Source organism: Canis lupus, chromosome 1 (assembly GCF_003254725.2).
Source record: "Canis lupus dingo isolate Sandy chromosome 1, ASM325472v2, whole genome shotgun sequence".
Lineage (NCBI taxonomy): Eukaryota > Metazoa > Chordata > Mammalia > Carnivora > Canidae > Canis > Canis lupus.
Genome location: NC_064243.1, coordinates 28490652 through 28518449, shown reverse-complemented (window position 1 = coordinate 28518449; position 27798 = coordinate 28490652). Strand labels below are relative to the sequence as shown.

Sequence of the window (27798 nt, the reverse complement as noted above, 5' to 3'; positions counted from 1 at the left end):
AATTGAATGGGAAAAGATATTTAAAAATATATTTCTGATAAAGGGTTACTATCCAAAATACATAAATAACTTATACAATTCAACACCAAAAAAATAAACAATCCAATTAAAAAATGAGCAGAGGACCTAAATAGACATTTTTTCCAAAGATGATATACAGATGACCCATGGACACATAAAAAGGTGTTCAACTTCACTAATCACTAGGAAAATGCAAATCAAATCACAATGAGACATTACCTTACACTTGTCAGAATGGTAAAAATAAAAGAAACAAGAAATAACAAATGTTGGTTGAGGATATGGTGACAGAGGAACTGTTGGTGGGAATGTGAATTGGTGCAGCCACTCTGGAAAACAAAATGGAGGTTCCTCAAAAAATTAAAAATAGAACTACCACGTGATCCAATAATTCCACTACTGGGTATTTACCCAGAGAAAACAAAAACACTAATTTGAAAAGCTATATGCACTCCTATTTTTATTGAAGCATTATTTACAATAGCCAAGATTTAGAAGTAATCTAAATGTCCATTGATATATGAATGGATAAAGAAGATATGGTACACACATGCACACACACACTTGACATGCTGGACATTACATAGTCATATAAAAGGGTGACAGCTTGCCATCTGTGACAACATGGATGGACCTCGAGGGTGTTATGCTATGTGAAGTGAGTCAGGCTAAGGAAGATAAATACCATATGACTTCACTCATACGTGGAATCTAAAAAACAAAACAAATGAATAAGCAAACAAAAAGCAGAACCAGACCTGTAAGTACAGAAAGCAAACTGATCATTGCTGGAGGGAAGGGCATGGGGGATGGATAAAATGGGTGATAGGGAGTATCAAATACAGCCTTCTGGTTATGAATGAAAAGTCACAATAATAAATAAAAGGTACAGCATAGAGGATATAGTCAGTGATATTGTAACAGTGTTGTATGGTGACAGTTGTTAGCTACACTTGTGGTGAGCACAGCATAAGGTATAGAGATGTTGAATCCCTATGTTGTACACTTGAAACTAACATAACATTCAGTGTCAACTATATTAAAAAAATTACAAATTAAAAAATTACTCTAAAAAAGAAAGTGTATTAAAGATAGATTATCATCTTCATTCTCACTATACAAACAATCCAGTTATTGAAATAAAAATTACAAATCAAAGGTGGTAAAGAGACTGCCTTCCGAAGTTGCATGGTGCACACAGTGCAAAAACTGCTTTAAAAACCTGCATAGACACTCTGAAAAGATTGAACGCTTTCATATCCATCATCATTATTTTGTTAGAGAAGTGAAAATTGCTATACATGGAAATCTTAGGGAAAAAGTGATATCATTCATCTGTTCAGCCTGTGAAGTATAGTTATTACTGAATAAGGTTTAAATGGAGGAAATACTTAAAAAGTGGTAGTTGATCAATGGAAAGGGAGAAACTGAGAATATTCAAACTGAAAGAAACATTGTGGGAGATGATTTGATGTTGAGGAGAAGCCAACAAACAAAAACTGGGTCAGGAAGCAGGAGAAACACAGAGGGAAACAAAGTTGCACATAATCTTTTCTCAGCTGAATGCTTTTTGTCTTGAATTACATAGCACATTGTAGTCCGCACTATAAGGAACTCAGGGAAGCGGAGATAATTGAGCAACAGTCTTTGTTTTCAGGTGATCACAGGGCATGCTAATAAACAAGAACCCAGTGTGTTATGGATATCCACTAGGAGAATTCGCCACAAATCTCACACTTCAACTTTGAGTGATTCCCCTAGGCAAATCAGGCCAGCTGCCTCACTTTTCATCCCAAACCTAATCACTTGCAAATTTAAATCTGATTTGAAGAATGGTTCCAGAGCATTTTATTAAAAATACAGAAGAAGAATTTTACGTCTACATAATAAATAAAGAGTACACTTTAAACCTTTTCACAAATGATAGCCAAGGTAGGATGAGAGAGGTAAACAAATCTTCCTTCAACTTTGTTTCCAACACATTTTTAAACATTTTAAAACAATGTATAACAAAAAGAATTGCATAACTCTTTCAATTACACATGCAGTTATTTCAACTGCATTTTTCTAGAGTATTCTGAGTTTCTCTAAAGTAAATTTCTCTGTATTGTAGAGCAAGCAAGTGAGGGGAAAAGTCCAGAGGTGCTGCTAACAGATTCCCTTCTAGTGTCTGGGCAACTTTGCCTTTCCTACAATAAACTGTGGCTTTATTGGCATATTGCCTCTTACCTTCTTTATACCTACAGCTTCTCTAGATTTATAGGGCATTATAGGAGATATTTGTTAGTAAAAACATATTGCTGGACCTGGATATATTAATGTGCAGAGTCCAGCACTGAACTTAGTATTTCTTTTTTACAACATTGTTACTCTGATACAGGCTCTGTCAAAGATATGCCCCCCCCCCAAGTAGTCTGATAAAACAGGCCACTTGCACATTTTAAGACTTAAATGCAATAAAAGCAAATGACGCGTACCCTCCCTGTGGGGCCTCTGTACTTCCCAGGCTCCAAAATATACTGAGGGAAATGTGCAAACACCAAACCTGATCTGATATTTACCCTGACATGACTCTTGCCTGGAAAAGAAAAAATTTTTTTCCTTTTTCGGCATCTCTGGGATTGGAACTATTAGCAAACTTAGAATTTTGTTATAATCATTTGCTGAACTCTAATATGATCTAGGTTGTAGAGAAAGCATCCAGATAACTGCTTTCTTCCTGCCAGCTTCACTCCCTAAATGTAACTTTTTCTCTCTTTACCAGCCCCAAATGGACAGTATTTAGCTAAGCTGTTAGAAATCCCCTTTGCTGAAGGATTTCTTTTATGTAAGAAGCTTGGTTTTAACTTTCTTTGCCTTTCTCAACTTCGGGGCCCAGTGGATGATCAGTTCCAAATTCTCTTTTTCTTATATTCCAGGATAGAGGAATAAAGACAAATTTATTTCTTAATACTCAGGATGGTGCTCCCACACCTCACTTTCAACCTTGTTATACTTTCAGTTTTCCCATATCCATCTGAAACCTCCTTCTAGCCGTTATATATTGTCTACAGTGTTTTCCCTAGTTGTACATGTTGAATTCACCATCCAACTTATCATACTCTTGCCTAAGATTTTTCTTCTCTAATTGGTTAAAAAGTGACTTTTGATTCCATCCATTCAAACATTTGGTGCTTGGTTCATGATGTATATTCAGTAAGTATTTGATAGATGAATAAACTCATGAGAACTTCAAGCTATAAGCCGATATTTCTGCCTCCAAAATATGTGGATCAGAGCAGAGACTTCCCAGAGTAGATTTTCTGCTCGGTGGCTTATCTATACTCCAATTTTTTTTCTTTTGATTTTCCTTCTGAACCCCATTTTGTTGCTAGGCATCAAAGAGGGTCTGGCTGCGCATCTGTAGGAGGGATGAGTGTCACCAACATTAGTATATAATTCATGGGTGAAGTTTTCGAATGTGTATGAAAACAAAGATAGGTGAATTTTTTAGAGCATCTGCCTTCAAGGCTTCTGCACTGTTCTGCCCCACTACAGTAACAGAAAAAGTCAAGACTTGTTCATTGCCCCTATTTCTTTAATTTTTTGGTATTTACATCTTTATACATACAGAAATTTATTTATGTTTATATCTTTCTCACTGTCCAAAAGTCATTTATATTAGCAAATGTCAATATGATCTACAAGCTTACAACTTAGGGAATGTCTACATTGAGAAGTTATGAATATTTGTTGGGTCACTGGGCACTCTTTCCCTAAATTGTCAAAATGTGTGCATTTATACACAGGGAATATCCCACCCTACTTGCCTCCAAGTTATTATTTGTTTCATTTATGCCTATTTTCTCTCTCCAACTATATTTTCCTAAGGGCAGGGGTTGTGTCTTAACCAATATTCTCTTATATCAACACTGAGCAAAATCTGGTCTTTATAGGAGGTGTCTAAAAATGCTACTGAGATGAGTCCTGGTTAAACTTTTTTTTTTAAGTGCATTAAAAACAAAACAAAACAAAACAAAAACCTTTTCTTTTTGTAGGTCCTGCAGAATTCGCCTCAGCTAATAAAGAAGTGGCACTGTTTGACAGCCTCACAGTATCTGTATGTAAACAGACCTTGAGTTCTAGGCTTGGTTTCCTTGCTGATCAGCTCTAAATATTATTATTTACTATAGGTGTTGATGTTTTGACTGGTTTGAGTTTTTCTTTAAAAAAATATACAAGTTTGGAGAATTGTTATCTGTTCCCTTGTTTGTTTGTAGAGGGGGAAAGGTCTATTTACTTCATTCCTTTTACAGAACAAAATATTTTATATTTAATATGATACTTTTTGAAGCAATAAAAGGCTTCTTATTCATCGTTGTCCCTTCCCCCTCATGCCATAGTATACCCAGTTCATAGTAAGTATCCAATAACTACTTAAATGCTTTTTATAATTAATAATTATATAAGGCCTTTTAAAAGCATGATATGAAAATGAGAAACCACAAAGTAAAAAATGTATGAAATCGGTTACATAAAATTTTACATGGGTAAGAAAACACAATAAACAAATTCAAAAAAGGAAATATAAACTTCAAAATATATTCAAGACATATGACAAAGGGCTAGTGTGCATAATATAAAAAAGCTCTCATGAGTAAAATATAAAAAATAAGCAGGTCAATTAAAATAGGAGCCAAAGTGATACAAATGATTACCAATGACCAGGAACATATGAAATTATCTTCACCAATAATTAGGTAAAACAAATTAAGTAACCCATCACTTTTCACTCATCAAATTATCAAAGAATCAAATGATTGGTATTAATATTTTTGGTAAGGACAAGGGAAAAAGATACCCTTATTTGCTATGGATAAGAATATAAATGATTTTAAAAAACCCTTAGATAAAGTTGGTAAAATCTTTTAAAATTTAACTGCTAAAAGTTTGACCCATAAATTCTATTACTAGGACTTTATTCTAGAAATATACTAGCAATAAATATGTAAGGGCAAAGATGAAATAATGTTTATTGCATTCTTTAAATAGTGATATCTTGTAAACAGTTATCTGTCTAAAAGAATTTGGAAAAATAAATTTAAAAGAATGAGTTAGACCTATGTTCATGTCAGGTTATAAAAAACATGTTATTTTAAGTATAAAATCAAGTTATGATGGCATATTTAGTATGATCTTATTTTATAAAATTAAAGTATACCTTGGAATATCTTGGAATACTCATTCTAGCCACATGAGGACTGATTTAGGTAGACCTCTTTCCACCTATAAACTCACATTAAAAATAATGGTTTGATAAGACTGTAACAGAAGTTGTAAATATCTTATTAAGCATAAAACAAAAAATAGAATGTCCCTAAGAACCAGAGCAAACAGGGAACTCGAATCCAGGTGTTCTGGTCATGAGAGATCTGTGCAACTAACAGAATGTTGTAGCAGATGCTGGGAGTTTCCTGTCCCTACCCCTTGAACTGTTTAGGGTGTTTCTGCTGATTTTCAGTTGCCAGGATCTACATCTTTGTAACTCCGAGCTCTTTCCCCACAACTCTGGAAGGCTGCTCTGACTGCATGTGGCATGTTGGAAATGCCAGAGAAAAATTTCTCCTTCTCCCCCCACCCTAGTAAGCCTCAACCAATGATTCCCTAGATATGATTTATATAAACCTTTGTGGTAGGTTAATTATGAGGCATGTGTTTTGCACCATTTCGCAGAGTTTCCCACTTTAATTGTGCACTGACACAGCTGGCTTACATACACACTTCCCAGGGGTTTCCTTCACCTCTCTGCCACTCACTTCCCCCTCTGTCTTAGTAGGTTTCTGAGTAGCCCATCAAAAGTCTATATGCTCTTGAATTCTTGTCTCAGGATTGACTTTTGGGAGAACCAAAACTAAGACAGATGTTAATCAGTTGTAAGTATAGGATTGAGATTTTAGCATTGATTGAGAAGCCAAAGTGAAGGAAACTGGAGCCAAGAGGTTTACATTAGCATAACCTTGGGCTCTGCCTCACAGAAAAGAGAAATAAAGGTCTTCACTCATCATTCCAGGGAAATGGCAAGACAGTTTCTCTTTCTGTCATACAGAGGAAAAAAACCTCACATGAGAAATTCAGACCATGACCTGAACCTGGCATTAAAATGATATAGGAATGTGAAGCGTAAAAAATAAATTTATGAACTGCTTCTAAAATGGCAAAATTCCTAGGATACTCTTTGGAAGAAAATACAAAACATATAAGATCTGAGAAAAGTAAATCTCTGCTTAATATAAGCTAAGCAATTTAAAAAATACAATAAAAAAAGAGCAAATTCATCAAGAAAGCGCCAACTGTCGGCAGAATTAGAATACAAGTTATTATTACAACGTGAAGGAATCCACAAAACAGTAGGTTAAACATTATAGGAAATGAAAGAGAGGATCAAAATTATAGGGAAAGAACAGGTCACTGACATAGCAATGGGCAATAATAAATATATCTTCTAGAAATGAGAATTAAGAAATAAGAGTAATTAAAGATGAAAACTCAAATATGGATTGAACACCTTTTAGACTAGACATAGCTCAAGGGATTACAGCACTGGAAGAGAAACCTAAGAAAAACTCTCAAATGAAGTACAGTGAAATAAAGATACGGTAAATATGAAAGAATGTTTATGAAAAATGAATCATGGAAGGAGAATGACAACTGTACATACTTAACAGATGTTCAAGAAAGTGAGAAAAGGTATTAGATGCAATTTTCAAAGAAAGTGTGGTTGAAATTTTACTAGATTTTATGAAATGTGTGAAGCATTGAAGAGATATGAGATGGCAGAGCAGGACAAATAAAGGTAAATCTAGATATTTGAGTGAGCCTGTGGAACATGAGAGAGAGGGTGGCAGTCTTCAGCTCTCAAGAGAGGACCTGCCAGAAAAAGTGCATCAGTTGAGGGCTCTAGCTGCTCCCTCAGGATCTACAATAGTGTTCACATGGAGGCCACTTTTCCCAGATTGCTCCAAGCCAGTGCTGGGCATGGTTAGGGTAGGAGAGCAGAGCCCTTCTGGCCCAACGCCAAACTCTTCTAACAGGCAGTTGTGCTTGAGAGATCCCCAGGAGCCTGGCTCAGGCTCTCAGAGCCGCTCTGCAGGCTCAGCCTTCCTACCCCAGACTCCTTTCCTTTTTTCTCCTTTCTCAAAGTCGGACTTTCTCTGTGGGATCAAGGATAGCCCAGCCCTGATCCCTTTGTGAAGGCTCCTCCACGGGTCATTTCCCCCAGGAAATCCTTTGTGTTTCTACCTTTGTCTCCAGATGTACTTTGCAGAGATGCTGAACATAGAAAACCTGAAAAGCAACTAGAAAAGAGTGTGCCACAAAGTAACAATTAGACTCATGGAAAAAAATTCATCAGCAACAACAAAGACCAAAACGGAAGTGAATATTATCCTCAAAATGTTGTGAGAAAATGAATGAAACTTAGAGAATTCTGTATCCTGTTAAATTATCATTCAAGAACAAAGTTTAAAAAGGACATCTTGGGGGCACCTGCCTTTGGCTCAGGGCATGATCCTGGAGTTCAGGGATGGAGTCCCACATCGGGCTCCCTGCATGGAGCCTATTTCTCCCTCTGCCTATGTCTCTGCCTCTCTCTGTGTGTCTCTCATGAATAAATAAATAAATAAAATCTTTGACAAAAAAAGACATTTTCCAGTCTAACTGGAAAGTATTAATTACTTATGGACCTCAAAGAAAGAACATGGATCTAAAAAAGAAGGAATGAGATGTAGGAAACAATGTTGAGTGATATTGGAAACTAACGGTAAATTTAAATAAGCATTTACTATAAAAATTTTTTAAAGATAATAGTTCAGGGTTTAAAAATGAGGTAGAGCTCAAATAGAATAACAACATGGTTTGGAGGGTGGACAGAACCTGATTTAAGGTGATAAGGTGATATACTTTTTTATATCTTATTTCTAGTGTGAATGTTAAACATTATTTAAGGGTAATCATTAAAATCATAAAAAATGAAATGCCTAATCTCCAAATTAATGGAGAGAAAATAAAAATAAAGGCCCCAATCCATCCAATAGAAAGCTGAAAAAGAGTAAATAAGAAATAACAAAAAAGTATGATGATTAGAAAAGCAACATTAAAACTGAATAAATAAATTTTAACATATATACGGATTTAGCTTGACAGTTAAAAGACAGTCTTTAATATAATAAAAAATTAAATCCCAGCTCTGTTATCTAAAAAGACACACCAAGAATATGTACTCACAGAAATGTTGAAAGTAGGGGGATTAAAAAAAAGATACATCAGGAAAATAACAATCAGAAAAGAACCAGAATAGCAGGTTTTATATTAAAATATTATTAAAAGATGGAATAGATTATATAACAGATATAAAAGTAACAGCAGGAAGATAATCATGCTTAATTTGCATTCTCTTATCAGGAAAACCTTGTGGTGTACAAAGCAAAAACTGACAGTATTACAAGGAGAAATTCACAAATCTGTAACTAGAGCAGGAAATTTTAACATACTTATTGCACTCATTGATCTGGCTGTCAAGCTAGTAAGAGAATAGATGATTTTGACAACATAGTTAAGCTTGAGCTGGGGACTATATATAAACGCTATTTCTAACAATTACAGAAAGTATCTTCTTTTCTTTTTTACCTGGACTTTTTTTTTCTTTAACAAAAATTAGTGATTTAAACTACAAAGCAATTCTCAAAAATATTTAAGAATCTTTTTACATAAGCAGCATTCCTTCAATACAATGCCTCAAATTTAGAGATCAATAACAAAAGAAAGCAATCTCCTTACCACTTCCCACATATAGGAATTTAAATAACCACTTCTAAGTAATTATTGAATTGGAAAAAAAAATCACAGAATTTACAAAGCATTTAGAAATGAGCCACAGTGAATATATCATATTTTAAAGATTATGACAGTCAGCTAAAAAGGTACTGGGAGGGAGATTTACAATGTGAAATATATAAATTAGAAAGAAAGAAAGTTTAAAACTAAGCAGTAGAGTAAACCAAAGTCAGTAGAAGAAAAAAACCCATTGAGAGAAATTAATGATGCAGATATAAAAAAAAATAGAGAGGCTCCATATTTCAGGCACCAATCCCACCTCCGGGCATTTGCACTTGCTGTGCCCTGGGACATTTTTTCTCCAGGTATCTGCATTGTTCACTCTCTCTGCTCCCCAGGTCTTTTTCACAAAGTCACCTGCTAAGGGATGCCTCCCAACCACTCTGTTTAAAAAACAATTGTTTAAAAAACAATTTTAAAAAGCCCCACCCAACCTGACCTTCCCTAACCATTTTTCCTCCTTTTTTCCCCTGTATAGTAATTAACACTATTATCTTTTACATATGCATTTAACTTACTGTCTGTGTCTCTTCCCAGTATCTGATTTGCTTCCTGCTGAACCTGCAGGCACTTGGAACAGTGTCTAGTTTAGCAGTTTTCAAGACTATTTGTTGAATAAATGATTTTATAGCTACAGAAGTAGTGAGTACACATATGTCTGTCATAAGGTTTTCTATAGTTTTCTGTACATTGGATATATTTACAATTAAAAATGCAAACTTTGGGACACCTGGGTGGCTAAGTTGGTTAAGCCTGTGATTCTCGGTTTTGGCTCAGGTCATGATCTCAGGGTCATGAGATGGAGCCCCTCTGTGGGCTCCATAATGGGTATGGAGCCTGCTTAAGATTCTCTCCCTCCCCCCCCCACCTCCCCCATCACATATGCATGCATGCTCTCTCTCTCTCAAAAAAATGCAAGCATTTTAAACTAAAAATTCATATATGAATAGAAGTCAAAGTATTAACAATGATTACCAGTATTTATATTTTATGTTTTCCAATTGCTTACAACATGTTTATGTTGTTTTATAATCACAACAAAGATAAAAATAATACTCATCAAAATAAATCATATACAGCTTAGCTCACATATTCAGTAAATTCTATTATTGTTTTAAATCACCTATTATTTTTTAGAAGTTCCCAGAACAGGGATCTCTGGGTGGCGCAGCGGTTTGGCGCCTGCCTTTGGCCCAGGGCGCGATCCTGGAGACCCGGGATCGAATCCCACGTCGGGCTCCCGGTGCATGGGGCCTGCTTCTCCCTCTGCCTGTGTCTCTGCCTCTCTTTCTCTCTGTGTGACTATCATAAATCAATAAAAATTTAAAAAAAAAGAAGAAAAAAAAAAAAAGAAGTTCCCAGAACTATATCACTCTATATTAAAGATCTGTATGAAAGATCATTTAAAAATCCTTCAAAAAATAAATAAAATAAATAAATAAAAATTAAAATCCTTCAAAAATAATTTAGGCAAAAAAACCTTCCATAACAAATATACTCACAGGACACTGTATTCTTTCAGTGAGAACATTATGGAGAATATTCTTGGATTCAAATGTCTGGTTTAAAAACTTGGAGACAAAAGGACACTCGACAACATGTTTGGGGAAGACATCTTTGCTCCCATTTTTAGATATTTTCTTATATTGTGCCATTTGATGTTTGTGGATGGATGAGGAATTCAGATATGTTTTCTGATGGGGGAAATTTATAAGTTTGTGGTACAGAAGAATGAAGTTAAACAATTGCCACTTATGGATAGAGCACTAGATCAGTTTTTCTTGCAGCTCTGACTCTCCATCTTCCATGTAAGTATAATAATCAGACAACTTCATTTTAGGGAGTGATTGGATACATAGATAGTTACCAGAGTGAAGTTTTTTTCATATGTGTAGAATTAATTCATTAACACAAAAATAATTACAAAATATTGATTGAAATCAATAATCAAGACACTAAAGCATTAGACAAAACACCAAGACACAAAAATTGCTCTGTTACATAGAACCCATTCTCTTTGTATAATAAAATATAAACTGAGAAAATTCTCATCCAGCCCAAGATATTGGTAATCTGCTGGTGTTCAAAAAGGTTTTCAAAACCACAATGTAAGTGAAAAAGCTAGACATGAAAAACTGAGAAACAGCATGTTCATTCAATAGTGACATGCTACTGGGAAGTCATTGATAAAATCATGAAATCCTAAACAGGCATTCTTCCTGGTTTTGCACACAAAGTGGCACTAAAATAGAAAATAATGATTTGTAATGAATTTTTAGGTCCCCTGCTGGTGGTAAATTATAAGGATGAATTTGCTAAGGCAACTGAAATCTCTGCAAGCGCTCAGGCTCTTAAGAAAGCTGGAATTAGATCATTTTTGACAACTCACTGAAGCATCTGTTAGGAAAAATTGGAGAAGCTAATGAGGTGACCTAAGCACAATGTTATTATAAATAGAAGCTATTCTGAATTGTTTGAATTAGTTTTCTTTCAAATTTCATTTCTGCTATTATTGTTCCACATGATTAAAATCCAGGCATTCATATTTTCCTAAAAATCACTTATTAAAATAAAAATCAAAGAACACTAAAGATGAATAGTAGTAATTAGTTACCTAGGTCTTTTCACCATTCACACTGCCACAGCGAATACATACTTTACATATATATCTCAACATATTATATATATATATATATATATATATATATATATATATATCACATATACACACACACACACATATATATATTATCAATCTATTCTTACAACAACACTGTGAGGGATTATTATAACTAATAGGAAAGGAATGGAAACTGAGCTACATAACAGTTTGCAACTTTGTTGGTATTATAACAGATGTGAATGTCAAAGCCAAAGCTAGATTTCAAGTTTCCTATCTTTCCCGAGAATTCTTTTCCTCAATTCATATACCTATGTTTTCCACAATCATATATGTTAATGACCATGGCCACGTGAGCACCTTTCTCTGATGCCAACCATCCCTACCCAAAAGGAAATTCTCTTATCCTTGCTTTGCTAGGCCCAACAAGAGGAGAAGAAAATGTGTTCCTGTTATCTTATGATATTTCCATAAACCCTGTCACATGTGTTGTTTAGGGTCTACATATTCTTTGCACTTGGATTTCATTTCTTTGTGGGTTACATAGGCTTTGGTGGGCTGACTGGAAATCAAACTGTCATAAATAATACAGCATCTGTGGGATGATTCTTTTTCAGTTCTAGACTTTTGTATCGAAGCAAAAATCTTTGTAAATTGGAGATGCCCATATTTTTGTGTGAAGAAATCTGAGCTCATGCAAAGCAACTGAACTCTCATCAGGGGCCACATTTAAGTATGATTGTGCTAAAAAAAACATCTACGAGTAAACATGGAACAGCATATTTATACCACAGTTTCTTTGTGCTGCTCTCGAGTATGTATGGAAAATTCCTGTCGTCAGAGTCCAAGCCGGAAGCCTTGGCCCCTCGCAACTAGAAATGTATAAAGAGGCTTTCATGTCTATAGAGTCTTCTGAAGCATGAGCTCTGGCAACACTCCAGTAATATAGGCAGCACCATGTAAAAACCAGATGTGTATGCATCTGAATCATTTCCTGGCTCCTCCTCCTCTCCTGACCCCTGGATGCTGGTGGAAGATTTGGTCCTCCACCCTCTTCCTATTTATGTTGTCTTTCTAGGTGATCTCATCAGGTGCCAAGGTTTTAAATAGCATTGATAAATCTAACTTCAGTTCTGATCTCTTTCCTGAACACTGCATCTCAAACTAGATGCATCCTGAACAGAATTCCTAACTTCTCTCTGCACACCCCCTTCTCCAACCTCAACCTCATCCTTCTTCCAACTTCCCCATCTTGTCAATGGTATTTGTAGGGATGTGAGTTAAAAATCTAGAATGCATAGATTGTTCTCAAATTTATTATATGTAACGAACACAGACACAATACACAAAGTACATACTACTGAACCCACTGTTAAGTGTACACACACACACACACAATCTGTATATCAATCTTATAATGCAGGCATAATTAGTATCCTACTCCAGTTTTACATATTGGAGAACAGGTTACTTGTCCAAGGTTACAAATCTGATGGGAGGCTGAAGCAGAATATGAGCCCAGGGAGCGTGGCTCTAGAACCTGGGATCATAAGCACTATGTATTGTTCTCTCCTTCACATTCTATCCATCATCCAGTCTCATCTATCTACTGTCAGATACTCAACATATGAACACTGATCACCATTCCATGGTCTCTGCTGCAATCCACCATAGCCAGCAGCTCCCTATGATGGCCACTGTACCCTGGCCTGAACAACCCATGTTCCACACAGGGTAATAAATCAGTTGGTGTCCCTTCTCTGTCTACTTGGCTTCAGGGCTTCATTCACAGTGAGACAGTAAGATTCAAACCATGCCCTGTGAAGTAAGATTCAAACCACATAGTTTAGGCCCACTTATCTTCATCCTTCCTTCCATCTCATTTTGTTGCAGCAGCACTGGCCCTTTCTGTCTCTACAACAGTGAACTCACTCCCTCAGAGCTTTGCTCTTTCTTCTGTCTCTTCTTTGAGTGCAGAGAAGACTCCACTGACCTACCAATGCACATTCACATATCTGTAGCCAGCAGCCAAGCTGTCTCACTACTGTGCTTTATTTTCTTCATGGCATTTAGCCATATCTGAAATGATCAGTAAACACTTGTTTACGTGTTGACTGCCAGTCTTCTTCACTGGAATGCAAGCTCTGTGGGTATTGGACTTTGTTTTTTTCTATATTCATAACCCCAGTCCCTATATCATATTAGGTCCCAGAGTACCCAGTGGTTGAATGAATGAACCTACCTCTGTTATTGAAAAGTAGTGACTTCAGATGACTTTTTTTTTAAGATTTTATTTATTTATTCATGAGAGACACAAAGAGAGAGACAGGCACAGGCTGAGCAGAAGCAGGCTCCACGCAGGGAGCCCAACGTAGGACTCGATTCGAGGAATGTGGGATCACGGCTGAGCCAAAGGCAGACGCTCAACCACTGAGCCACCCAAGCATCCTTAGACTAATTTTTTAATCAATGAAAGTCTGACTTTGCTACCCAAAGGAGACAATTGCACCTGTATATTAGATATTTTCTGAGGAGATTTGAGAGATTTAATCAGAAATTAGAATTTTCCTCAAGAAGATAGTGCTTATGAATATATGTTGAAAATTTGGACAGATTAATAGTTTGTCATATGTGCAAATATTGAGAGAGTTTCACAATCAGAAGTCTATATCTGTTCCTGTTCTATGACAAGAGCCCAGGACAAAGAATCCTTAGCTATGTAGAACTTGAAACGCAGCCACATGGAAAAAATTTTCCCAGCCTAAAACTAAAAAAAAAAAAGCTATGATATCAAACCTCTTTGGAGATAGATGACATAAGTGTTTAGGCCCATTTCACAGTTAGAAAATAATTGAAATCATCTTGCTTACTCAAGAGTGCATGAATAACCTAAATGCCGGTCAAAATGACCAGGTTTGTAAATTTTAAATTAGCACATTAAATAAGCTTAAATATTCATGTATGGATTCCTTCTTGCATTTCTTTAAGGAAGAGACATTAAATATTTGTTCTGTTTAAAAAGAACAAACAACTCATGTACCTTTTCTGAAGAACTTGAGGCAGTGGCAATTAAAACCTGCATAACTGCTATTTAGTTACTCAATAGTTTATAATAGCTCTTTGGTATTCCTCTATAATGTGCTAAAGCTGAAAATGTTTTCTCAGTTTAAAAATTCATGGAGTAACACTTGAAACTTAGTTATTTGGCTTAAATATTAAGTCAGTTTCCTTTATTTTTTATTACTGTGAGGCAGAATATTATCATTTTAAAATAGTAACATTTTATAAAACTTACCTCTTATTAATGGTTTAAATTTATGTCTTAATATATACTTAGTAATATATTTGAAATTATTGAGCATTGATTGTTTTTAAGTTCCAATTTTTTTCATCTCTATTTTGAAAAGAAAATTTCATACAAGGTATGAAAAATAAAAATATACATTGTTTAAAGAGAATACCAAAGAGAATATATAAAGTTCATTTTTCTTAACTTATTGATTTTTTTCTAAAAATATGTATTTTCAAGCTATTTGAAAATTGCTCCTAAATAATTAATTAGTGATTAGAGTCTAGGTTAGGGACATGGTATATTTTGCACTTATTAGCTTTGACATCAAGTTCACCTATGCTCAGATATCCCAGCCCTGGAAAAACCTGCATAGAGTAGCACTAGGAAGGAAGACACAAACAACCAAGAAAAGCCAACAAACTGCCAAAGGCAATAGATAAATACAGAACACCAAAAATCTGGTTTTACATATATAGGCCAGAATGTAATTATAGCACATCTAAGCTTATTATTCTCAGGAATATTTTGTTTGCAACTATCTAAATAATTAATTTGCTTATTCCACAGGATAAGCTAGTGTATTGATAATAAAAATTTTTGATTGTATATAACATATATGGAGTATCATTTTTATTCACATTAGATATGTGTGTATGAAAGTATAAATTGTAAAACTATTTGAATAAAGAAAGTTGCTAATAGCTCATTGTAGCTAATTTATATCAGCTACTATCTAAAACATTAGCCTCCAGGCACAAAAACACAAAAACCATAAATCAAGAATTAAATAATACTGTTCTGCAGGTATCTTCAATCGGAAATGTGAAGTGCATATGAAAATCTGCCTATTACAAATAGTTCTTTAACCCAAGATCTCATTAGGGTATTAACAATATCCAAAATATTAATGTTTGTCACAGTGCTACTCCCAAATAATAATTATATAATAAAATGATTACACTGTTGAGATTATAATTCCTGTTTTTCTTTAAATTTTGCATAATGGTTATAAGGCTATAGTGAAATATGGAAGGTGAACACATACTAATTTTTATCTATTTAGTTTATGATTTTGATGAATACAACTTCTCATTTTTAAATTTATTTCAAATATAAGAGAAAAGCAATAAAATTTTTAAAAAGTGAGAATCTACTCCTGGTGCATATAATGCTGTATAAATTATCCTTAATACTTTCTTCCCTTTCTCTTTTTTCACAACCATTAGAGAAAACAATGAATGGTGGCGGAAAAAAAAGTAGTGTGCAGTACTTATTTTGTGCCAGCCACTGTTTTTCATTCAACACAAAATGAGATTAAGACAATCAAGTTTATTACTGGCACTGGTAACATGACAGAAGCAAATGTAAATCTTATCGAGAGAAAGATAATATCACACCAGGCCTCAAGTTATCCCCATATTTTTAATATACAATATCCAGTACTCCACCAAAAAGAACCAGGCATTTGAGAGGCAAGACAATTTGATCCAACCAGGAGTACTAGAAGATAATAGATGTTGACACTCAAAAGATATAAATAAAGCAGTTACAAAGACTTTAAAATTGTATGTATAATATATTCAAGGATATGAAAGACAAGACTAAGAATTTTGAAAGATATCTAGAAACTACAAAAAATAATGCTAAAAATTCTAGAACTGAAAGATATCATAATAGAAGTTGTCAACTCATTTAATGGATTAAGTGAGAGATCAGATACAGTTGAAGAAAGAATTAGGAAAATAAAATACTGGTCAAAAGAAAATGTCCAAAATGAAAAACAAAGAGACCAAAGGTAAACAATGAGAGTAGAAGTATTCAAGGATAAGCATGTATGTAATTGGAGTCCTATTAAGAACAGTGTGAGGAAATGAGGCAGAAACAATATTAAAAAAATAACTAATGGTAATTTTCCAAATTATTGAAAGATATCAAGATGCACACTTAAATCATATAAATCTTCATAGGAATAAATGCAAAGAGAACCACAAGAAATGGTGGTTACTGCCTAAGCAGTAATGGCAATACTACTGGGAACCGAAGGCATAAAGAATTACAAATTGTCAAGAAAATTTTTGTAAAAAGGAGAGATTGTGATATTGCTTTTAAATACTGTTTTCTGACATCAACAGAAACAGTGAACGTTATAAGGCAATATAATAATGTCTTGAAGTGGGGAAAGAAAATTACCAATCTAGGATTTTGTTCCCAAGAAACATGCACATTTAAAAAGGGCAAAATAAAGTCATTTCAGACAAAGAAAACCTGAACCAAATCATCACTAAACTAAAAAAATCCTATATAGAAGCTCAAAAATGCAGGAAGTAATGTATAAAAACATAATAATGATAATTATCATTAAACTTAAATTATATAAAATCAAATACCTAAAAACAGCATATAATTCTAGAGAGGTATTAAAATAGTTAAGGCATTAATTGTAGGGTTTTCAAATTTATAATTTTATGAGGTCAGTGGAACTTTGTTAAGGTCGTTACCAAAATGGATCATTTTAGGCTAATCTTTCTCATCAACACAGTTTCAAAATCCTGAAAATTAGTTGCAATCTAGAAACAAGATAACAACAATTTAGAACAAAAAAGCAGAATATATCATAACCAAATTACAATTATTCTAGGACTTCAAGTTTGATTTGACATTGTAAAATCAATCACCATCACAATAGAATGATACAGAAAAATCATATGATAGGGATCAGAAAAAAACATTTGATATATATTCGTTCATAACAACTAGCAAACTACAAATAGAAAGGAACTTCTAAATATTATAAAGACTATTATACTTAGTGTAAAAAATATATTGAAAACTCTCCTGAGAGTTGAAACAATACCTTATTCAACAATCTACTAAAAATTATAGCCAGTACAAGACAAGTTTCAGTATTGAAAAAGAAGATATGGGATGCGTGGGTGGCTCAGCGGTTAAGCGACTACCTTCGGGTCAAGGCGTGATCCCGGGGTCCTGGGATCGAGTCCTGCATCGGGGTTCCTGCATGAAGCAGCCTGCTTCTCCCTCTGCCTATGTCTCTGTCTCTCTCTCTCTCTGTGTCTCTCATAAATAAATAAATCTTTTTTTTAAAAAAAAGAAGATATATAATTGTCACTATTTTGAGATAGTAAGATTGCCTACCTAGAAAATGAAAGGAATCTACAGAATAAAGTATTAGAATTCATAAGTGAGTTTAGCAAGGTTGATAGCTTGATACTTAAAAGTTGTTTTTCTATGTGTCAGTAACAAAACGTTAAAATTGAAATTGAAGACACATTTAGAATATCAAAGTACTAAGTGCTTAGTAATACATCTAGCAAGAAATGTGTAAAATGGCCACAAAATAAGCTAGAAGGCATTATTGAGAGAATTTAATAGAGACCTAAATAAATCGAGGCATATACTAGGTTATAAATTTGAAGAGTCAGGAAAGATGTCAATCTTCCCAAATTGATCGATATCTTAACAGTGTTTAATTTCATAGGGAGGAATCTTATATTAACTCTACAATTTACATGGAATTGCAGAGAACCAAGAATGACCAAAATAATCTTGAAGAAGAAAACAGAATATTTTACCAATGGAAGAAAATATTTGTAACATATATAGCAACCAAATGTATTAAAATATATAAAAAATTCTTATAAATTAATATCTAAATGACTTGTTTAAAAATTTGACAGAGGGTGTTTACATGACTAGTACATATGTGAAAAAGTGCTCAAATTAATTAATAATTAGGAAAATGCAAATTAAAACCATGATAAGCTATCATTACACACCTACTAAATGCTAGTAAGTAAGGTTAGTAAGGAAGTGATCCATCTTACATGGTTGGTGGGAATGTAAATTATTTGAACCACTTTGAGCAATTTTGATTTTCTACTAAGGTTGAACATTAATATTCTCGGTTGGCCAGCGACTTATTCCTAAGTATACATTCAATAGGACTACAGGTACACAACCTGTAGTCACCAAAAATGTACAAGAATACTCAAGCCAGTATTTTTTATAATGTTAAAAACTAGACACTGATGAGATGAGCACTGGGTGTTATATACTATATGGTGGCAAATTGAATGTAAATAAAATAAAAATAAAAATTAAATTAAATTAAATTAAAACTAGATACAACTCAAATGTTTTTCCACAGTTGAATAGACAAACAAATCCTTGCATATTCGGATAATTAAACATTATGGAATAATGAAAATAAACAAAATACAGCCATATGCAACAAACGAATGAGTCTCACTCTGTAATGGTGAAAGGAAGAATGGAGGACTAATGATGGATTTCTGAGGTGGTAATAATGTAATAATGTTCTAGTTCTTGGCTTGGTAAGGGTTGCACAAGTTCATTTATAATAAGTGAATCATTACATATTATATGATGGGCATTGTTTGGTATACACACTATTGTTTAATGTAGAAAGTTAAAAAAATAAAAAAGCTATAATTCTCTTAAATGTTTAAAGCACCCAACAGCAGATGCACAAAATAGTTACAAGTTCATGAAATAATTTTTATAGTTTGTAAGAAAATAGTGCCAACTCATACACACATGATGCTTATTGTCTTTCACCCGTTGTTCTAAGCATTTTACAGGTAAAACTCATTTGATCTTTTCAGCAATCTTATAAGGCAATTATAAACTCCTTTATTTTATAAGTAATTCGGGTGAGACCCAAAGAGATTAAGTAACTTTCTCTGGATCATATTTGCTAATAAGCAAACCACAGATTCTACACCACCCACCATTACACGATACTGCCTCTCATAGTCAAACTTCTGAAATTTAAAGTGTCAGATTCATCCATTGTGAATGTATTTAAAGTGAAATAGTGTTGTTCCTTTATATATTGGAACATCCTGTAAATAAATATATTGAGTAGATTGCTTTAACATTTGAAACAGATATTTTTAGGTTTTGCGTAAATTTTTCAACTCATGCTTAGAATGACTAAAAATTAATTTTAAACTAAAGCATTTTAAACATATAAAAACAATAAAAACAATTGTCATAAAAAAGCTGGGACTGTACACCAATTCTATTAGCTGTAACTTCTGTGAAGTTACATTCTCCCAACAGGAATGTTTCAGGAATGAAGTGACTTGACACTTGTGCTATAACGGAGTGACTAATTATGTATAAAAGCCATGCACAATAAGTAAATCCTATAAATCTTAGAACCTAAAGTTACCTCACTTTAAAATTACATTTCAGAAACTCAAAAGTCAAAATTCCTAAATAACTTGCTGGAGATATTACTCCCAGAAAGATGAGCATCTGGAACTTGAACTCAGGGCTTTAGGTTACAAGTTTATTCCCTTTGAAATTATTTGAATCTCATTTTTTTTCTCCCTTGCTGTCCCTTCTCTTCCATCACATAAAATATGTAAACTGAATTTTTAAAAAATTATCATTATTACCTCTTAATTTAATAAATGTATTTATTGCCTTTTTAAAAAAAGAATTAAATTAAAGGGGATAGTTACAATAAGATATATTCTCTAACTCATCTTCTTGACATGAATAACCACACGAAAAGCTTTTATATACATTTGTCTTCAAGTTTGAGAAAGTCCTTGCCTTCATGCATGAGTCCTCTCTCTCATGAACTCACATCTAGGCACTTGGAGGCAATATATTAATAAAAAAGAGGACAGTATTTCTTAATTGTTTTATTTGTAAGCCAATGAATTATTTTAAGTGATTAATTATTTTTTTAATAATTAAAAAATTTAGAGAGAGGGAGAAAAGTTTAGAATGTTGGTTCTGGTCATTCAAAAACTGCTATCACACAAATTCTTATCGGTTTTATGTCTACCCCTTTCATTTTATTTTACTTAAAGATGACTCTACTCCAAACATAATAATAAAAGCCTAGAAAAATACAAAATAAGCAGTATTGACTAAAATGACTTATATTTTCCCAATCAAATTGAAAACCAAATTGAAATTGTTTTCATTTAATTGAAAAAAACAAGAACACTAAAGACATAGAAATATACTGTATTTCTATTACATGGAAAACAACTTTTTTCTTGAATTTAATGACCTTTCCTAAATCAAGGCATTCTTTAGACCTTTGTATTACTGCAGCATCTCCTTTTATGAGAATGCTTCTACACTTTGTGAATGACTGAGTTCTTTCATCTGACTGGACACAGCTGGCAAGTGGTATAATGAGAAAGGGAAATGAAAGTCTTTTTCTTCCCTCCTGGAAAATTGAAAAATATATAAATCATATTCAAACTGAAGCACTACTTGCTTGTATTATACATGAACTACACATCTTTATACAAAGTGTTTTCTACTGTTTTGTGAATAAATGATGTTGTAGTATATTTTCATTTTAAGGGTCTATCAAAGATGAGTGGTTTCCCTAAACATTATTTGGATAAATATAAATTTTGTGTGTTTAAATTAATTCGAAAAATTAAATGAAACTGACAAACTAGTAAGTAGAATACTTAGGTAAAATGCTCAAACCAATACAATACGTACAGTAAAATATGTATATTCCATTTATGGAGAACAACCTCAAATGCAACAGGCCAAAAAGTTTTCTTTTTTTTTTAAGATTTTGTTTATTTATTCATAAGAGACACAGGAAGAGAGAGAGGCAGAGACACAGGCAGACGGAGAAGCAGGCTCCATGCAGGGAGCCTGACGCGGGACTCCATCCCGGGACTCCAGGATCACACCCTAGGCTGAAGTTGGCACTAAACCGCTGAGCCACTTGTGCTGCCCCAAAAAGTATTCTTAAGACAACTGTGAATGCTAGAAGGAACTTTGACCTTTACTAAGCCCCTTGTTTTGTCCACGAGGAAATTGGTACTCAGAGTGATGTTTGGCCCAAAGTTACTTAAGCGGGAGTGATGGCCTGTCTCCTCACTTCAGGACTGTTATTCCTGGTCATGCTGTCCTCCCTCACCATGCCAAAGGTACACAGAAAAAAATCAACAAAATCGAAGGAAGAAGCTAATAAGCCTTATAAAAATAAAACAAAACTTTTCTTTTACTTTCTGTTTTTTCTCAACTTTAAATATCACACAATAATAAATAAATATCTGTCATTTCCCCCATTGTAGAGGTAATAAACTAAAGGAGAGAAACATTGAACAATCCTAAAGTATATGTGTGAAAAGTAAGTCTTATACCTATCCCATATTCCAACTTCTCTCAGAAGCATCCATTGTTAAGATTTTTATTTGAATTTCTAGAAATTCTTGTTAGTTCCTATATATTCATATTTATATGAATATATATTCCTATGAATATGTATATATGTATTCATATGTATATGTATATATATAGTTGTGGAAATGTTAATGCGGGCTTTTTCTTTACTTAATACATCTTAAAAATCATTCTGGATTTGTGCATGTGGATCTAGCACATTCTTTTAAATAACTATATGGTTTTCTATTGCATAGATTTAAAGTAGCATATTCAACAACTCACCTATGATTGGGTTCAGGAAGCTTCTAATTTTTTAAATATTATAAACAATATAAAGATAAATACAATTTGGTATGTTCTTAGATTTACTAAAGTCAAAGAATATGTAAGTAATCAACCATTTGATATCTTTTGATACCAAATTCTGACCAAATCAGACATATATTAACCTCCTCATGTCTACACCTGGACCCATGGAAACAGCTCCAACTCCAGACTGACCATGGACCTGACCTCCCATCCCACGGAAAGAGAGCCATATTCTCAGACCTTAAAACTCTGAAATATTGTTCAGTATATTTAAGTCTTGTATAACTCTTCTTTTGAACAGAATCTTTCCTTTTTATGTCTGAAGCAGTGGGTAGGGAATCATAAATTTCATTGCATTGAAAAGATATTTTATATATTTCTTATTTATATGTTAATTATGACAATGTAAAACACAAAAGGTATTAATAAAAAAACAATTTGAGCAGGAATTTTAATAGAAAAATCTTGTATGAATTTACCAACTAAAACAAACATTACACCAAATTTTACAAAAGGAAACTCCATCAACATCTCACTACCAATCTTAATTTTTTCCATACAAAGGTAACAAAAGGAGGAGACAAGGAAGAGAGGGAAGGAGGAAGGTTCAGTATATGAAATAAACTTTCTTTACTGGCATATTGGCTAAAGCTATTATTTTCCTACTCCTATACAACACGCAAATAAATGTATAAAGCAGCCATCAAAGGATTTAATGTGCCGACTCGCATGGGTCATGTGTGGAAGTTCTGAGCCACCATGTAAGGTCATTTCCCAGAACACCACCGCATTACATCAATATTTAAGCCCATCATAGCTTGTGACCCATTCCTTGCTTCTACCAAGTGGCTGCTGGCATCTGAGGCTCTGTTAAAGTTCTCAAAGGACTCCTGCTCTCTATGACTCCTAAGGGTTCCAAGTTCAAGCGATGATAGAGAAGACATAATCATCACCATTGATTTAGTTCACTCATTTAATTTACCATTTCCAGTCTGGGTAGTAACTTAATTCAGCCAATGGGGAAAACTTTGGCTGTCTTTAATGTTAAATTTTTTTAAGACCATCTTTACATGTATTCATTCAGAAAAATGTCAATGCTTTCAATTGATCATACTAAAGATCACAATAATAGAAATAAGTACATAGATATGAAATTGAATTTTCTTCCTAAATTCCAGTTTACATAAAGTCACCTGTTCTGTTTCATTTTTATTTTTTCCCTTTTTTAAAAAAGATTTTATTTATTTATTTGACAGAGGGAGAGAGAGAGCAAGAGAGAGAGAGAGAGCAAGCAGATGGAGTGGCAGGCAGAGAGAGAAAGGGAGAAGCAGACTCCTCACTGAGCAGAGAGCCCGATATAAGGCTTGATCCCAGGACCCCAGGATCACAACCTGAGCCAAAGCCGATGCTTAACCGACTGAGCCACCCAAAGCGCCTCTGCTTCATTTTTCTTCATTGCCAGATCCCTCCAAACTCTCCATTGTTCTTCCATTTCTCTACACAGACTCTGCTATTCCTTTATATGTATAAACAAAATATAAATATCCCAAAGGTGAAAATCATTACTTATCTATCTTTATGTTCATTCACTTGATGTTGAAAACACATGGTGATGTTTTTTGAACAAAGGTTTGATATTTTCACTTTTATATATATATATATTATTTTTAAACTCCAAATGAAGAACGCTATAAAAAGTTTCATCTAAAAAGGACTGTTAGAAACATAATACAATCGGTTTCCTTTACAGATAATGACACCAAGGTCAAGAGTAAGTATGCAGCTCAGAGTCACTGAGCTAGTCAGAACCTGTATGATGCCCACCCTGGTCCCATCTCTGCCTGTTGGTCTTTTTACTGTATTCCATACTGCCACTTTCTAGGTACAAATTAAATCATTTAGATACCTAAATGATTCTTGGGAAAGTATAAATACCTTGGTTACATACTACAACTTTGACACACTTCACTCTCTGTATTCGAATCTCTAACAATACCTGTATATAGTAGGTAGTCAGTTTGGGTTTCTACAACCCTTTTCCCTTACTCCCCCAAATTTCCACATCAATCACTTTATAGATTGCTAATATGTCAAGTATGCATCATCTCATGCATCAAAATTAGTATGTCAACAAATCCACCTAGGATGCTTGCAGAAGCCAATGGTACCAATCACAAGGCTGCTCCTAAGTGAATGACGGAAGAGCTCCCCAAGGCACATCATTAGGGTTCATGGAGATGCCACCGTGAGAAAGCACTATTAGAGAGAGCCTCATTGCATGTCCAAATGCCAAATCACTTCTTCCTCAGCCAGATGTATCTCCTAGAGGAGGGATTCCCACCTGTCTGTAGGCTACTTTGGGATACATGTGAGAAGTACCACATGTGTATCCACCATAGGACGGTGGAGTTTTTGACTAAGGCATTCTGTACATTGAGGGTCCCCAGTTAGTTACCACTTTCCCCAATAAGTTGTCCCACCAAAGTCAGTGTGAGTTGAACACTTGAATACCTGTTAGCTATGTTTAGATGTTCTTAAATCTATCTTAATTCTTAATTTTGATAGTTCTCTTTAATATAATGAGCCATCTTCATCTTGCTTGAGATTTGTTTACTGCTTAAAAAATCCCTTCCAACACTATGTTCTGTAAGTTGACAAGCAGCATCCCCTGTGCTCTGAGCCCAGCTAATAACAAATTAGACTTTTGAAGACTAATTACTAGGCAGACACATTTTCAACATGGTACATTCCCACTTTGAGGAAACCTGGTCAATTGACTTTTACATCTGTTTGTAGTAGGATGTCCTTTGGCTGAAAATCACACAAGTCAATGTTTGGAATGCTCTCCTCTGTACTATTGATGTGTTGATTTCTAGATTATAAATCAGGCTGGACTAACACCAAAAACGTTTTTCAAAGACAGTCGAAAATGCCATATTTTAAAATCATTTAAATAATTTACAACATGTGAAGGGTAGTAAATGCTCACAAACATTTTAACCAGATATTTATTGAGAACTGACAATAAGTAGCTTTGTGCTGAACACCATGTAAAGCACCAAAAGATGTACTGGTACAATTATTTTCCCTAAGTCAATGTCTGCTCCTCACACATCCTGGATTTTTCCATTCTCACCCTGAGTAACTTGATTCAAAAAAGAGTTTCTCCCAGCTAATTTGCTGACATATAGTCACCACTGATTTTGTCTCCTGTTGTTTAACTGAGTCAGTACTAGTCTGAAATTGGACAGCTTACAGAGTCAGGTAAAAATCCTTATAAAGAGGATATCCAGTCTTTGGAGTTGCAACTAGTTAACTTTGGGCTTCTACTTGAAACAAAAAGCGACTTTATTTTATTAGAGAAAATGTCAATCAGGACGCAACTACTGACACCCATCTTTGTTTCCCCAGCCGGTAATACTAGATAAAGCAGAGGAAATGGAGGAGCCGCATTTGCAACACACAAAGTCCTTGTTTTCCCACTAGGCGCTGCAGAAAAGCAATTGTCCATTCTCAGCACATCCTCTGCATTTGAGCTAAGATTTTTGCAGTTCTTAACTTAGTACATTAGAGTCTTATGCAGTTAAATTTGTTAACCCTTTGAAATGCACTATATCCTTGATACCTTGCTGAATATTTCTGCTAATGTGACCTAGTTTTTATAATCTCTATTTCTCGAGGGGGGGACTAGAAATCCTTTAAAAAAATCAAGTAAGAAATTTTGGAAACAGAGTTACGGTTTCAAATAATCCTGTCTTACTTGCTATTGCATAACTTTGAGTAGGATAATAAGGAAATCCATGTTAACCATGTGTTACTTGAATTGCTTTTGCAAAAATGGACTCTTTGGACAGAAATGATTTTTAGCAGAGGTCCCCCTCAATGCACAATAATAATGTGCCATTGAAAACAGCATTAACTCTGTGTTATTTGCCCTGCTTCCTGCAGCATTTAGTGTGTTTACTGTATCTGCCTGCCTTCTGGTGCAAAGAGGTTTACTTAAACAGTCACTCTGGCTAAAAGCACATGAAGAACAGAATCTATGGATGATTAATTAGAGTCTAGGCTCAATCATTAAAGTCCCTAATTAAATATCTCACTCTGCCTTTAACTATTGTAGGAAAAGATAATTAGCAAATTCACAGTGTGAATAAAGAACTTTTTAGTTTCCTTTATAAATAATAGCTCTAAACCATTGGTCATCTAACTCAGTGCCTGCACCTCCTCTGCTGACTTCCAAGTCCAGAATATTTTTTGAAAATGCAACAAGATGATAAAATGCATTTTCCTCAGGAATTCATTTTTCTACCTTTTTCTACCTTCAACTTTACTACCACCTTATTCCTCTCTTCCTACTAATGTCTTCATCTTGAAGTCTGCTATCAACCAACATGACAAACTCAAGGGAAAAAAAAAAAAAACAACTCATTTTCTTTTTCCCTGTCCCGCAACTCTCACCAATCTCTGTACCAATATTTTCCTATTTTGTCTCCACCGAAAAGCAAAATGATCCAACTCTTAGATTTATGTTGAAGAAGAAATACTACATTCACTTAAAAAGAAAAAAGAAAAAAAAAAAAAAAGAAGCCCTCCTCCATGAGGGCTCAAAGTGCAGTGAAAATCCCAGAGTCTCTCATTAGGCTGGTTGGAATGAAATGGTTAATTCAGGGTAAGTGATAATGTTTAGTCAGTTCGCCTAGAAAAAGGAAGGAAATTCAAAAGCTGGTTGCTGTAGTAACAATCACAGACCAAAAAATATATATGTACAGGTTCATTTTAAATAAAACTCCTGCCATCTCTCTGTGATTCTGTTCTCTCAAGAAAAATGAGCTTGCCGCTTAAATTTGTTGTACCTACCTCAACCATTAAACAAGACATTTAACCATAGTGGCAGTTCTGTGACCTTTGAATGCCGTGAAATCTCTGAGCGGTGCGGCTTGTTCATGAAGACTTGTGCTGCAGAATCCAGCAACTTCATCCAGGATTAGAAATATAATTAAGTAAAAAACAAGAAAAAAAAAAGAAAAAAGAAAAAGAAAAGAAAGAAACACAAAAGCACACAGAGAGATCGAGAGAGAAAGAAGGGAGAAAGATTCTCTCTGGGTGAGTCCACCACTTTTCTCCCAGGCAAGCGCTGGGACAGAGCCGAGCCTGCTGCAGTGCCCAGACCCACCGACTGGCTCGGGGAGCAGGCAGGCAGCCGGCCTGCTAGGCTGGGAGGTGCTGTCAGTTGCCACAGGCAAGGAAAAGCAGAGACCAATCGGCTTCAACTCTGGCAGCTTACTGGAGTGGAGCCTTTTCTGTTTATGTTTCCTCATTTCAAGAGTGACGTCAAAGGGTTTAGTTTTTCCTCTGCATGTGCTATTAATTTTAAAGTACTGTACTATGGGAAGAACGTGTGTGTGCCTGTGGTTAGCCAGAGCACCCCACTCTCAGGAGAACCCAGGAAACATTTTCTATATTCAGGAATAAATTTTAAACATTT

At 34.5% G+C, this 27798-nt stretch overlaps 1 protein-coding gene across 1 annotated transcript in view; it reads right to left on the bottom strand.

Moving 5' to 3' along the window:
* PDE7B (phosphodiesterase 7B) overlaps nucleotides 1–27598 on the bottom strand; it is a 309365-nt gene extending 281767 nt beyond the window's left edge. The window contains exon 1 of the mRNA XM_025422364.3: nucleotides 27171–27598. Within this exon, the coding sequence (XP_025278149.1) occupies nucleotides 27171–27191 (21 nt within the window). The 5' untranslated portion in view covers nucleotides 27192–27598. The remainder of the gene's footprint in view (nucleotides 1–27170) is intronic.
* Nucleotides 27599–27798: the final 200 nt, after the last annotated feature.